This window comes from Athene cunicularia (genome assembly GCF_003259725.1).
Source record: "Athene cunicularia isolate RWA chromosome 7 unlocalized genomic scaffold, athCun1 chr7_part2, whole genome shotgun sequence".
Lineage (NCBI taxonomy): Eukaryota > Metazoa > Chordata > Aves > Strigiformes > Strigidae > Athene > Athene cunicularia.
The window spans coordinates 1,431,942-1,447,105 of NW_020799108.1; the positions used below are offsets into that span (position 1 = coordinate 1,431,942).

General features: G+C 41.4%; 1 protein-coding gene across 5 annotated transcripts in view; it reads right to left on the bottom strand.

Annotated features, from left to right (window-relative positions):
* Window positions 1–7,675: 7,675 nt before the first annotated feature.
* PIKFYVE (phosphoinositide kinase, FYVE-type zinc finger containing) overlaps window positions 7,676–15,164 on the bottom strand; it is a 66,164-nt gene continuing 58,675 nt past the window's right edge. For all 5 annotated transcript variants that reach the window (XM_026853185.1, XM_026853182.1, XM_026853183.1 and 2 more), the window contains 3 exons: window positions 13,603–13,864; window positions 11,396–11,470; window positions 7,676–10,465 (listed from right to left, as the gene is read on the bottom strand). In XM_026853185.1, the coding sequence (XP_026708986.1) occupies window positions 10,350–10,465; window positions 11,396–11,470; window positions 13,603–13,864 (453 nt within the window). In that variant the 3' untranslated portion in view covers window positions 7,676–10,349. The remainder of the gene's footprint in view (window positions 10,466–11,395; window positions 11,471–13,602; window positions 13,865–15,164) is intronic.

A 15,164-nucleotide genomic window follows, 5' to 3' on the forward strand; every position in this document is an offset into this window, starting at 1 on the left:
TTATACTTGGCAAGTTTAATTTTTTTTTCCATTCATGGGCATGCTTCAGGTTTAATTAGTTGTGGAAGTTCCATATATTTTTATCAGTTTCTAAAAAGACTTAAAATTACTTCATACTTTAAAAGTTCTCAACAGGAATGCACAAGAGCTTAATTCATTTACTGAAACTTTGCGTCTGAAAACAGTGATGTTCCAAATACTTTCAACCTTGGACTGTCTCTATGCTAGAATTCATTACTAATTCTTTCTTCCATCTGTATGTAAGCCACCACACTTTGGATAACAAACAGCTAAAGGCAAATCTTCCACATGATATTAAATATTTACCCCCAACATTAAACAAGAGTCCTTGTCCTGATCATTTTCTAAGCTCTAGACTTCTCTATATGTTACCAGCTGCAAACAAAAATTAATTAGTTGGGCATAAAGAAGAATGCTTCCTAAATAAATGTTTATGATCAGTGTATTCTGCAGACTATTGACTAATACTACAAGAGTCATGACTGTTAACATTTGCCATGTATTCTTCAAGTTAACACATCCAGTAAGAAAACATCTACCTTATTTAAATGTCAATGTTTCAAAAGACATTCAAGGCCTGAAATAAGTAGCGGTTGGGGTTTTTTTAGAATATGATAGCAAAAACAAGTTAGCTCTGGTGAATTCTTACTATACAACTGAGCTGCAATGGGAAATACTGTCTTGGTTCTCTGCTTTCTAAGGCTTAAGGGTCAGAAAGCAGAATATTTTTTCCATAAGACAGCTCAAGTTTACATGAAGTAGAAGATAGAGTTTCTACATTTTATAGGCTACCATAAAGCCACATAAAAAATGACCATATTCTTTTCTTTTCCATCCTTGTCAAATACCAGACACGTTAAGAACCCACTTTAACCAGAATTGACTTCAGATCCTTTCAGCCATTAAAAATTCATATGGCCGACCTGGAGTTTCCAGAAAACAACTTTTTTCCTATAATATGTGCTTTATATAGTTTTTATAGTCCTGGTAGAAAAAGAAAACATTTTTTTCCTCTTGTTACATGCGTATGTGTACATTAAGCAATCCTAGTTGTGCCATCCTAGATATATAGCGATTCCATCAGGTAGCTAGTCTTTGTAGTGTCAGATGATCTCAGCTAGCTCATTAAGGGAAGCCCACATCCAGGACACTTAACGTGTTTCATATTTGCTGAGGCTATATTAGAAAAATATCCTATGTAAACAATGGAGAAAAGTTTCTTTAATCCCATCCTGTCTCTGCAACTGTAATTCAATGCTTTCTTTTCAGTAATTATGTTCACTTACTTTATTATCCTGCCTTTCATCACTGGATCATTGGGTCTTGAACGACTTTTGTTGTTCCAATTACATACTAGAGTAAGTGAACTGTGTTTATAGCACACAATTTTTCTGTTCAGCCTTGAGGCTGGAACAACATGGAAGGAGTACCGGTATGCCTGGCCAGCCACTAGGGCCAAGAAGTGCCAGGTAATGTGTCCTATTTGGCTTTGTTCTTTTTCAGCATAAACACACACTCGGGCAGCTGCAGCCGTAGGGTACCCCTGTTCCACAGCCACTGCTGTTAGAGTAAGGCCCATGCGGGGAATTACAGCTGTAACAACATAGGTCTTTGTGCTTAAGGCATCATCACACAAGATGTGGTAACTCTCTGTAGGATGTGGTATCACATGCACAGCTGCACTTGGTTCAGCTGAGACAGGTAGGCACTTTTGTCACCTTTTTATCTTTCTGTTCTCAAAGTGCTGATGGGTAAGATACATAAGTATATAAGGTATACAAGATATGTAAGCAGGTAAGTATGCATGTGCACTACACAGAAAAGACCAGATTCTCACAGGACTTCATACTTGTATTTCCTTAGCTGAGAATAAAGGGGTGCCATAGTAAATACAGCAAAATAGAGCAGAGCAGAAGTGTTTCCTGCTGTTTAAGACTGCAAGAGTCTTAACTGGAGGTATTCTGCCCAAGTTTTACTTCAGAAACGTTACCCTGTTGCAGAATAATTAGTAGATCACAGGGACTTAAAAGGCTAAAAACTAAATACTGCAAGTACATATAAGTACTTAAAATGCCTTTAAAGTTTGGGATGAGAGATGAAGATTTGATTCTGAAATCAGGAATACAAATTTTTTTCAGGTAAAATAAGGACAATGGCAGCAATTCCACTGAGCTTACAAAACAGGCTTTTCTTTAAAAAAAACGTTTATTGGCCTTCAGAAATATTTTTTCAGTGATTTTGCACTTGCAGAAAAGCAGCAGAGCTCTGTTCTTGTGAACGCCAGTGTGCACCATCAGAGGTTATGCTACAACTTGGGAAAAAAATTTTCCCTACCTGTGCAGAAAAAGAAAAACACTGTGTGCGTTAAACGTTTATTATACAACATGATCTCACTGCACAATCTCCTTGTGTAATGACAGCAAGAGAAAAACATGAAACATCACGTGACAGAAAACTGTAAGCCAGGTTCTTAAGTTTTGTCTTAAATTACAGCGTACGTACCTTTAAAGTTAGAATTACCCCCAGATCAATCACTGAGTACAAGCAGGTCCCCTATTTCTTTAAGCATACTGGGTTTAGAAGACAACCAACTTTTAACTGCTTGGTTTGCCCTAACCTGAAATGCTTCAGAAGCCACTAAGTACACTAACAAATGATAGTGGTATAAGTGAGTAGTAGTTACTTTAGCACCCATTATAGAATTCAGGGTGGACGTCAATGTTTTGACCATTAATTGTCCTTGCATCTTTAACACAGGCTGGCATTACTGCATCAGTTCAGTGTTCACTCTCGGGCTTAAGCAGTACTGTGTAAGTATTGTCTCTCAGGGATCCGTATTAGAGCAGTGTACCAGGTCAGTGATCCCAGCCTTCTGTTTGTGCAAAGGCTGGCAGGGACTCTAGAAGCAAATGTGCTGGCTCCTCAGACAGCCTGCAGCAAAGGCAGCTCCAGTCATTAAATAGCCTTTGATTCAACCCTTAACATATGCCTTTGTTTGCTGTATATTCTGTGCATATAAATAAGGGTGTCTAGAGAAACTGGATATGAAAATATCTGTCATCAATTTGGTTTTTAGGGCTCCTAGGCTTAGTGTGCTATTCAAGAATAGGCAGAGTTGCCACTGCCAGTGAAAGGAAGAGAGCTCTGAGGCAGGAAGACAGCCCTGTGCTGCTCTGCTGTGCTGTTTTAACAGACCACCTCAAGCACACAAGACAGCTCTAGCCAAATACTGATGAGAGAGATTGGAAGAAAGTAGGAGGTTTCCCCCAAAACTAAACAATAAGAGTTACAGCAGTCATGAATTCTGACATTCCTATGGTGAGAATGATGACTATTCTAGTACTATACTATATTCAACCACTATTTGCTATAGAATACATCTATAAAAACACACTACTATAGAAATATAACTAGTAGATAATGTGGAATTTAAAAATATTTTTACTGTACAATACTTGAATACTTTGTTCACATCAAAAAACTGTAGTGGTTTTATGGAGACATACCGAGATCACCACTCTGTTCTTGCTATTTTGGATGCAAACTGGGAAGCAAATGTCACAGGCCCAGGATCCTCAGTACAAACAGGCTTTCACTGACAAGGAGCAGGATACAGCTGTCATGTTTTTACTGACCACAGATACTAACAGAAAAGATACCTGTCCTCACTAAAGTACACATTCAGCTATTATGGGACTGCACTCGTCCACTTCTTCAGAAGCAGATTCACAGCACATTTAGACACCTGGAAAACAATACAGAACTGTCACTAAGGTCGTATCTTCTCGCAACTTTTATAACCTGGGTAATTTAAGCAAGCATGTAGCCAGCCTTCGCACTAGATGAACTGAACAACTGGATGCCAGCAGGCGGCAGTCATGAGCTGGTCTCCTGCAGGCCCTCAAACAAAACGGTCTGTAATCTGCTGCTCTAACTACAGCCATCAGTGGGTTTCTCCTCACACCTACCTTTTCAGGAGTTCCCTAACTGCCGTAAACTTCTAAATTATTTTGTTCCTATACCAGACAGAAATAACAGCATACAGGACCTTGTAATACATGAAGTTCCATTTTGAAGAAAAAGTCCAGGAAATTTCACTCAAACTGCAATTTCCACATCATGTGCAGGTAATAAAAGGCTAAACACTTCTAGGGAATAATAAGGGAGTATTTCTCAGTAATTTGCAACTTCAGCGCAGGCACACTCTTACCTGTTTTGGGGGGTTCTTGTTTTTAACTTCAGCAGTGTTGTTTTGTGAATTTTTCTCCCACCTTCCCTGTCAGCACCACAAGGATTCTTCTGTTTCTGGCAGCCAAAACACACCCTTCTGTAAGAATAACTTTCTAATACGATAATCAGCATAAATCAGCTTTCACACTCTTCTCACATTCTTCTACTGACATGCTTCTTTACATGCTTGCTATATTTTCCCCACACAAGCCATCTTCAGTATTTCAGAGGTGAGGCTATAATTACTACGCCTAGACATCTCTTCTTCACAATGGCAATGAGATATTTACGTAAATATTTCCATATTTATGAGTACAGCCAGTTTTACCATGCTAGGAGTATTGGCTGCAATGGACCTTTCACTACCAAAGCTCTATTCTTCCTTCACACCACACCACAGCTGTAAGCAACTGGAAGGGGTCAGAAAACAGCTTGCTAAGGCTTCAAGGACTAAGAACTAGTTAGGTAGCTTTCAGGATGGGCTTAGAAAGAGCCTTCAGATTAGAACCAGAGACCTTATGTCAGCTAACTGTGGTAACACAAGTTTACCTACAAAGATCTAAAAGCAAGGCCTCCAACAGAGAAGCTACCTATAATCAGGAGGTGCAACAAAAGCAGCTCCACAAATGACAGACCAGCAGGACAGGATCTCACCTAAGGAAAAAACACAGAGGGAAGAAGTTGGCTGGCTGCTAACAACTCTGCTTTCATGTATTGTTGCAAGCTGCTGCAGGAGTTGGACTGAGAAACAGCTTCCGTAACTGGCACAAGCTGTGTGGATGGGCATGGTTGTAGGGTGACAACCTTGTGCCTTCAGAACACTGAACAAGAACACTGGCTTTATAGTGTGTAAGAAACTGGTTTGATTAGAGCTCTGCAAAGCTTAAATTCATTATGTAGGATGATAATAATTCATAACCAGGGATATTTCAAGCACTGGTTTTCATCAGTCAAACCAAGCATTGCTTTCTGCCCTCACACATGTCACTTGGTGTAGGACCTTCATGGCATGAGGCAGCAGGGTCTGGAGAACAAGGCATTGTAACAGAATGCACATGTTGGGACTCATTCTGACTCTGCTGGGTTACCAAACAAGCCCCCAACCCACCTTTCTTACCTGTTTGTCATCCTTCATCTTTTGAGAAGCAGGCTCTGCTCCAGGCACACGTTTAAAGATACAAACCTCCTCACCAAAAAATGAAGTGGTTTATTTTTTTCATTCTTTTTGTTCCTTAACGGCGATCTGACAACAAACCAAGGCTCCACAGCAGGAACTTGGAGACTAGACTCATTTTGTTATGACTTCAGTGGCAATACTAGACTAGTATCAGTGTCTAGCACAGCTAGATCTTGAATCTAGTGTGCCAGATTTCCAGTTCTGTGTCCTGAAAACAGAAATGAGGGATGGCCTGGCTTTTCCCAGTTACTGTGTGGAGTTACTCTGTATCTGCACTGTCTTAAAACCTTCACAATATACTGAAGTACTTCTTGTTGCTTGTGTATCTTCACATTAGGACACCATAGGACAAATTTAGACATTACAGTATGGACTGAGATGGTGAATCCAAGTTTTACCTTTCTTTTTTTAAATAGTACTGTCTAAATCAAGGCAGTAGTGGGGAAGTTGATCAGTGTCTCATACCATCAGTTACACCAATGGAAAACACACGCAATTACCATTTCATTTGCAAATACTGATGACTTCAGTACCGACCAAAGTTTCACTTAGAGCACAAAGCAGTCCCACTTATAATTATTAGAGGAATGCTGTTATGATAACCCTGTGTTTGTGCCTTTCAACTTCATGCCAGAAGCCCCTCAAGTCCCACCATTCAACCTTACACAAACATAAGGCAGCAGTGCCCCTGAATTGAGTATCCCACATTCTGCCTTGCTCACAGCCCTGTGGTGTGTACGGCTTCTGATGCAGGTTCATACTGCAGCAGATAAAATACTCAAACGCACCCGGTAAAAGCAGTGATGGCACATAACAGGTAAAATCCTTAAGTTTCAGATTTTGAGGTTTGTATTCTAAAAACCAACAAGTACCCTTCCCAAAACTAATCATATAATTTTTATCTTTAAGAGAGAAGGTTACTATATACCAAGTTAATATGAAACAATCAAGATATGCCACTAGCTGTCAGCCCTCTTTTGATTTTTTCTTTATCTAGTCCAGTTAAGAGAGGGCTATAGGAATACCTGGAGATTTTTCCTGGAGAATGCATTCTGCCTCTTGGAAGAACTGGGCCACGGCAACACCACCATCTGCTAGACAAAACTGGCTCCATCTCACACAGCACTGTGTGTTGAAAAGCAGCTGGGGAGGAAGTGGGAGAAGTGCATGAAAGGTTATTTGCACATTTTACTGCCACTGACCTGGAGAGCTGCCCAGAGGTCCTACTTCAATAGAAGAGATGAGCTGCAAGGTACAGACACATGACAGGCAGTGTAAGCCAGTGCAAAACTGGCAACCTCCAGCCAAGCAATTGCTGCAGAGCAAGCAGAGGGCTTAGCCTCTGATCAAGGAAATGGGATGCTGTGAGACCTAACTGCTCCACCACATGGAACAGACTCAAGTATATTTTAGTCACTTTATTTGTATCTATATACATTACATTTTGATTCTCCAAGTAGTCAAGGCAGTTATTCTCAAATAGTTTAGTACATCAATTTTATAAAATACTGCTGAACCAAGGTAGGTTAGAAATACATACATTATGGTACATTAAGTGCTTTGAAGAGTGATTAGTCTGGCCACCTGCTAGTGAGCAATTAATTTGGTTTTGGTCATTCTCAGAGAGGAGAGTCCACTCCACAGGTAACTCCCCTGAGCCCAGCAGAGCTACTTAACCAGCAAGAGTCCCTCATGTGCTTCTGGGGGACAGAATGCAATCACTGGGCCACTATACGATGACTCACAGCAAGCCATCACTTCTGACTGGGACAAGATTCAGATATTTGTCACAAGGCCTCAGATCAAAACAACAGGAAAAAAAAAAAAGAGCAGAGCCAGTATAGCTCTCAAGAAATGCTGTCTTCATGTTTGCAACTGGGATTTGCTTACACACATATATGCTAAACCTGTGTTATAAAGAAACAAAAAATTCTAATCAAATGGCTCATGTAATTAATACCTAAGCTGTTCTCCTAGGACATCCTTAGGCGTGCTGCAGGGACACAGACCGAATATAGCCCCACAAGGAGCTCTCAAAGATCTCTTCTGTATGAAGCATTGCTCTCCTTCTGAGAAAGTCAGCTTTGTAGCAAGTGAAATGACAGGACAATTCTTATTCTGAAAAGGGAACATACGAGGAGATCTGTTCAACTGCTGGGAATGTTTACAGCTTTATGTCACATGGCACCCACCCTAAGATGTCCCAATTCCAGCTGATACTGCAGCTACTGCGTTACTAGTCTTTTGCTACTTACTGCAGTCTGGTCAGAACTGGTCTATCAGCCATATCCTGACCCAAAGTTAGCTACTGATGCCAGCTCAAGATCACACCTGAAAATCTCTCCCACTGCTGTAACTTCAGCCCAAGAAGGTCACAATTCACACACCCGGGCTTTGCATTCATAGGCTGCTAAACAGCTGGCCAGTGGAAGGTTCTCTCACTTCTACAGTGCCGAGGGCCTCATGCTGTCATGTACAGGGAAACATTAGCTACAGTCAGATGATCACGTTGCTTTAGAGTCAGCTGCTTGGGACTCTGGAAGACAAGCAGTATAGAGGAGCCACACATCACTGGAGTGAGAGTTACTGCTGACAGGACAGGACTAGCACATCACAGCTCTACATCAGCCTAGTGCAGATGCCATGACACTGCCCATATTCATATGCTCCATCAACCAATCCACATACTGACAAAGGTGGAAGATAACATAACCAGTTGCTATTGGGTTACCTTAGCTGGTCAGGCATGTCAAGTTTTTTTCCCTGTAAACTTTAGGAGGGAAAGGAGGAACACAACATGTAAACTTTAACTGAGACTGGAACAGATTCAGGCTGCACTGCATGCTCTTTCACATCAATGGACCAAGAGAGAAGGCAGAAGCCATAGAAGTGAGAGTAGCACTGAGCTAATGGACTGGTTGGTTCCTCATCACACAAGGCCCCCCAGCACAGCTAGCTATCCTGGGAGTACCTTTCAACACAGGAGGCAAGATGTGTCCCAGAGGTGGTCAGCTGTACCTGGTACACTGCCAAGGAAGCAAGAACTACTGTGCAATACATCAGTCTTCAACACTACACCCCCAGAAACAAGGATTACATTGTACAGAGGAAGTGAGAATACTTTCACCTCTGCTGCTTCAAGGTGAGCATCTTCACTCACCCTTCAGCAGGGCTTTGCAGTGGGGTGGGGAAGACTACTTTCAACACATATGACTGTTGCCTCCTGGCTGCTCAGACCTGAGCTGCACTGGTTGTTTTTGAAGACAACAGTTCAGTTCTCACTGCTGACATTTTCCTTTCTCAGTGCTACCCATCTGTCACTCCTGAACAGGGCCACCACCAGCTACTGCAGAAGAAAGTACTGAACACAGGAGTGAACAAAATGCACATTTCAATCCACAGTTACAGTGAAGATGGCATTACCAGGCAACTGGTCAGAACAAGCAAGTGGTCATAAAGAGCTATACTGTCCCAGACTCCATGTTTGTTTGAAGTCCTCCCATCAGAGACTGGAAGTCAAAGGACAGTATTCTTGCCTCTCAAACTCATAAAAAACACTCTTATTTACTGGCCTATATTATAATGAAGCTAAAAAGTAAACTCATCACCTACAAAAACAGGTAAAAAAATAATAAAAATGGAAAGAAGTGCTTATTGTCATAACAGAGATTCACAGATCTCTGCACATCTTACCCATTATACAAGATACCTGTTAGTTCAGGTTTTTCTTTTTACAGAGAAAGATGACTACATTCATCTCAGTGGTGCAAAAAAGAAAATCCAATACTGCTGAAGAGACAGTTTTTCCATTGAGACTGCACAGTGTGATGAGATCTGAATGCTCACTCTCATCAGCATGTCATGAATGCAAGAAAAAAATTCTCCTGGCAAAGTTTCACCATGAGGTAAATGCATTGTTTGAAAGTCCTGGGGAACGGAAATGGATTTGAAGTGATCTGCCAGGAATGATGGTTTCACTAAGGAGAAAGCTGTCACTCTAAGGCAGCATGCTTTATTTTGTCTTGCAACTTAGTGCCTTCTGTTAAGGAAAGGGTTAATCAGCTTCATAACTATAATTAATCAAGTTTTGTTAAATTAAAAGGTATACTTTTTTAGTTACCCGTTTCCAAGGATTTGGGCAACATTCAGATCGAAGTACTGTGTAGGACTGAAGGGCTATGTTTGGGGTTTTGCAGCATGCTGATGACTAACAACCCGTTTTTATGGGATTCAGCTAAAATGAAATTATGACAGATAAAGACAGAGTTGTACTGCAGTAATATAACTTAAAAGATGTAGTGATATAACATTATAGCTGTGGAGCTACCTTTTAAAAAAAAATTCCTGTTTACAGAACCCAGGAAAAATTGTAGTTACAGAGCATAAGCAGGACAAATTATTCATAGATCCTAAACAGGTCAACTACAGACCACCGCAATAACAGCAGAACTCAGGGATTAACTTCATTCTTCTCTCACCCACCACTGCACCCAGAGGGGGGTTTATTTCACATCTGCAGTTCCACGCATCCACTACAGAAACATGAGCTGCTCATATTCAACACCACTAAGGCAGTGCAAGACTTAGAGATTGTGTACTTCTACACCATCATGAACTCGATAGTATCCGTTTCAGTACTCTTGTATGGGGATAGCATCACCTTCCCTACTGACAGAGGGAATGTCTCTGATCAGTGCTGTTCAGTGGTACCTTACAGCTTAGTTCCTTAGTGAGGCTGGTTTGCTCATCAGCCTCCACGAGAGGATAAAGTGCAACAAGCAGATTTCACACTTCACAACATGACACATGTGGTCAGTGTAGACACGGAACTGCAATCCTCTTGCTTACTGCTGGACAGACCGCAGGAAGAGAGTGGCCTATAATGTCATTGTCCTCGTGCTTTCCTGATACGGGCTTTAGCTTAGCAATTCAGGCCCAGTCCCGTCCAGTGGTCTGGCACCATCAGGAAATACTTGTCCATAGCTTCACAAAACCTGGTCCGGTACAGTTCTGGAGAGACCACAGTTGGCATCTTACCTAACATGAAAGAGTCAAGAGCAGTTAGAAATGGGATAAAGAGCACACTGCAGTACAGACAAACATCACAGGAGATTACAACACCGGACAGCAAAATCATGAAGGCATGCTGTACATGGAAGGGTCTTGGAACCAACTAACATTATCAGCTGCCTTTTTTTTAATTTTTATTTTAAAGATATTTAAGGGAAGACTGATCAAGGACTGGACCCCCAACACTGAATTAAGATACCGGAAGCTGGAAGAACCATCTAAGCTTTTTAGATCAGCCCTGATCAATTTGTTTCTTTTTCTCTTCTCCTGTTTAGAGTTCTTTGAGGTTCTCCAGCAGAGATGCAAATTTCTCCCATTAAGAATTTCACTCTATGGACATGATTTTGTCTTCTCCAGACACCTGAGCAGTGGTACATCAAGTGTTGCCCCTCCCTCCTCTTTCCAGCCCTCCTACTACATGTGGCCAACACTAGGCAATGCCGCACCAAACGTACTCTACTCACTTCCACAAAGGGAACTCCTCAGTTCCTCAAAATATGGGTAGTAGTCAATCATTTGATAAGGATTCCTCCACACTAATATCTCGGATTATATCTGGTTTTCTGAACTCAGGCAGCAAGGTTTTATTGCTAGTATTTCTGCACAGATGACTAAGTTTGTATGTGAGTAGTTGGTAACTAAGGAACAGAACTGTCTGATAAGTAGGTGACCTTTACCCCATTCCCAGGAATTACAGTACCTAAAGGGTCACTCATGGAAGCAGATTAATATATTAGGTTTTTTCGAAACTTATTATTCCTTCCCCTGTTCTGGACAACTTAATCCAGTGTTGCAAGTCTGCATGGTGGGAAGTTGTGGCTTTATTAGCACAGTTAATGGAAGCTTCATGGTAATGAGGAAACTTGATCTAAAGTTTTGCTTTCATTCTGGACTTACCTTGTCCTCCCAAGATGCCAGTTGACTTCACCACCATCTCAAGCTTTTTGTCCCAGGTGAAAGTGCGAATATAGTCTGTTGCAATAAAAAACAAAACACACACACGCAGACATGTCACATCTGCTATAACCCCAGTAACACAGTTCTAAAATGTATCTATTTCACCTCAAAAATGGCAAGAAAGCAGTAGGCTTCCACAGCCAGAACAACTTCAGCATTCCTCCTACCAGTTGCCTCACTTTCTGGAGTACTGGTTGTATTTGGGTTGGGTGAATACAGTATCTCAAAAACCCAGCAAGATCATAATCAACTCTTCCTGTCTCTGCAAAAACAGACTGCCCAGGCATGACTTTTTATCCATCTTAGAGTTTCAAAGGCTCATTTACAAGAGTCACTTGGCTGATCCTCATCCCAGAAACATATTAAGAATCTGTAACACCTCCCACTACTTTACTGCAACAGCTTTGGACAACTATCCATTTAAGCTAGTAATACTCCTCATCATTGCAGCCACCTACAGGTTTGATAACAAAAATCAAACACTTTTTACTTCATGAAATGGAGGACTGGAAGCACCATCAGTGACCCCAGTGGAAGAGAGGGCTGCAAAGAGAAGACTTCAGAATTGTTTCCAAGCCCATTTCAGAGAAAGCGTGGTCAGTCATTACAAGCACATGAACATTTTGGTCTGCAAAGCTGAAGCTTCAGTAAGTTAATGATACAAAGTAATGAAAAACTTATCTCCTAACATTTGACTACAACTGCAATTATACAATTCTGAATTTACTGTTTCTGGATTTACAAAAGGCCACCATGAGTATCCACATTTCACCTCAGCTGTGTGTTACACAAAATTCATCCAGACCTGCCAGTCTTATTCATTTGTCTGAATACACTTTGAAAATGCTCCCTTAGAGCGCTTTGGGACGAATCTCATCACTTTGTGCACTAACTACTGTCACTTCATGCCCCAAGGCCCAGAGCCCCACACAACAGGGCCTACAAATAAAATAAAGTCTTCACAGCTCCCCACAGATGTAACTTGTTTCCTGTATCACATTAGGATCTAAAATAAGATTCTGACCTCAGAACCAAACTCAGTCCAAGCCAATGGTTTTTAGTTCTGTCACCTACAGCAAATTTTGCTTAAGTACTCTGTAAATTCTCAGGGTATTATTGAGAACATTGTGACAGCCTGATACTGCTGGCATGTTCTCTGTTCTTTAAGATATTTGTGTTAAACAAGCTCCTTCAGATCACAAACAGCTGTTCTCGCCACAGTGAAGGAACTGTTAGCTTTAAACATCACACAAAATATACTCTAATCAGTTAAAACTTTCCACAGGACAGCAAAAAGTCACAAGTACAGGAGGAGCAGAGTCTCGTCCCATTTACCCAAATATTCAAGAGTCTACAAAACTAGAAAGCAGTAACAACCTGCAGTTCTTTGTAGCTGGTACTTCAATTCTCAACTAGAAGTGTTATTGGAATGGCTTTCATGCTTTATCAGAAAAGAAGAGTAATCCAGACCCTCCTCGCTTGAGATCTCATCTAGAAGCATTTCTGAGCCAGGTTTCGAGAGCACCTCACTTCCACATCCAGCAAAATGGCTTCATCTCCCAGACTTTTGCACAACACAAGTTAGCCTGTCTAAAGATGAGGCTCTGCTTTCCAGTCACAAGTCAAAGGATGTGACAAGGTAATTACTGCATTGCCACCCATGTTATCCAGGTCAGACTACATGATCACAAGTGATCCCATGATGTTTCCCTCTTCCATCCCTAACAATATTGTTTATCCTTAGATTCTCTACGCACAAGTTAAAATTTAAATGGCTATGTATATATTACTGAACTTTAAATATTAAACACGTAAGAGCATACAAACAACCTTCCCTACTTTAACTGGAGTCAAAGTGTGGGTTAACACCAACTTGACTGCTTTTTCACTACCTGTGAGGTCTCCTGCATATATTCTTAGTAATGCAAATGCTTACACAAGGCCATACAAGAGCTGGAGAGGTGACTTCCTGCCTCCACTTCAAATACCCATGAGAGGATGAGGATGGTATTCCATCAGGAAGACGACAGGCTTTCCTGACACACACCTCTGCAGTGGTGGCACAGTTTTAAGAGTACTATAAACACCTAAACCACAAGAAACCAGTTTCAACAGCTGAAAGCAAGAAAATACAGAAGACAACTTACCAATGATCCCAACAACCAGCTCATTGCTGGTATCATCACGACCCACCAGCAGGGAATAGTCGATGATGAGGTGGCTGGACAGGAACTGGGAATCACTGTGTATGGAAGCTCTCAGCACAGCCTTGCAATGGGAACGGATGTACAAAGGATTGTCCCGGACCATCTTCAGAAGGTTCTCATCCAGCAGGACTACATCACAGCTTTCCTTGCCTGTGTCTGTTTTAACATTTCTATTCCGGAGGGAGCCCTTCAGGTCAAAAACCTGGAAATGGAGAACAGCACTACTTTGTCCCAGTGTTCTGCAAGGTTAAACTCTTAACTGCAGCGTTTGAGAAGATAGCATGGCAGGGCAAGTCTTTCTTGCTCTGAAGGAAGATGGTTAACAGAAAACGTTTTTGTAGTACAAAAATTAAAGTTTCCTGAGTTGGAGCGTACCATGTAAGCCTACATGAAGGCTGTGCCACCTCAATTCACAAATTATAGGCAAGTTACTTCACTAATATTTAGCCTAATTTAAGGGGAAAAGGGTGTCCCTATTTCTACATTGTATGGGTAAACTCAGTTTTCCAGACAGCTTCTACAGACTCAAATGCTGACAATAGTAAAGCCACTAAAGAGGGAGACTGATCTTGCATGAAGCACCATTTAACATCTGTTGGCAAGGCAACATTAGGTTGGAAAGAATCTCTGGGAGACCTCCAGCCAATGCCTGCATGAAGTAGGTACTGTTAGAGGAGGTTGTTCAAGCCTTGCCCAGTCAAAAGTTGACTAACTTCAGGGATAGAGTCCACAGTCTCTTTGGGTCTCTGTTCCAGTACCTGACCACCCTTGTGATTTAAAAACCAGACAAAAAGAGAAGCCACAACAACATCCTTTACGTCTATCTAGAATTCCCTCAGCTCACTTCCTCCCACAAACATCCCCTGTTTGAGGTGAGGCACTGGGAGGGAAGGTGGAAAGAACTGATACTACCTAGAGTTTTGGAAGCAACATTTGAACTTCTGCTTCAGCATCAACTCTATATTTGAAGAGAATTTTCCCACCAGTTATTTTAAGGTCTTCATTCCACTGCCTCAAAGGTTGCTCTTCCTTTACTAAGAGCAAGACTGAATTCAAAATCTTGTCGCACACATTAAGTAGTTCAGAGAGAAAACAGCAGATTCAAAACATCATTAGTTTCCCCCCTACACTACACAGTAGCTCACCATCTCTGTTGGTGAGGCTCTCCTAAGTAAATGAGTCTGTAATCCCAGTCAGTTCTTCTAAAAGCTTTGCAAAAAGGCTTCACATTTTCCTAATTAGGTTGGCAATGCTTTCTCTCAGACACCAGAGATGCAGGGACAAATAAGACTTCTCAGAACTGAAGCCTGCACTACAGCTATCTGAACTAGCCAGTAATAGGCATCCAGTTACTGAGGATCACACACAAGGAAACAGGCACCTTTGAGCGGTCCTACATGTAGACAGCACATGCGAAGTTAAAAGTTACCTTGACAGCTACTGGTAACCCTGCTCTTGCTCCAAATCAGAACTGCACTGCAAGAGAACAGAACACCCGGTTC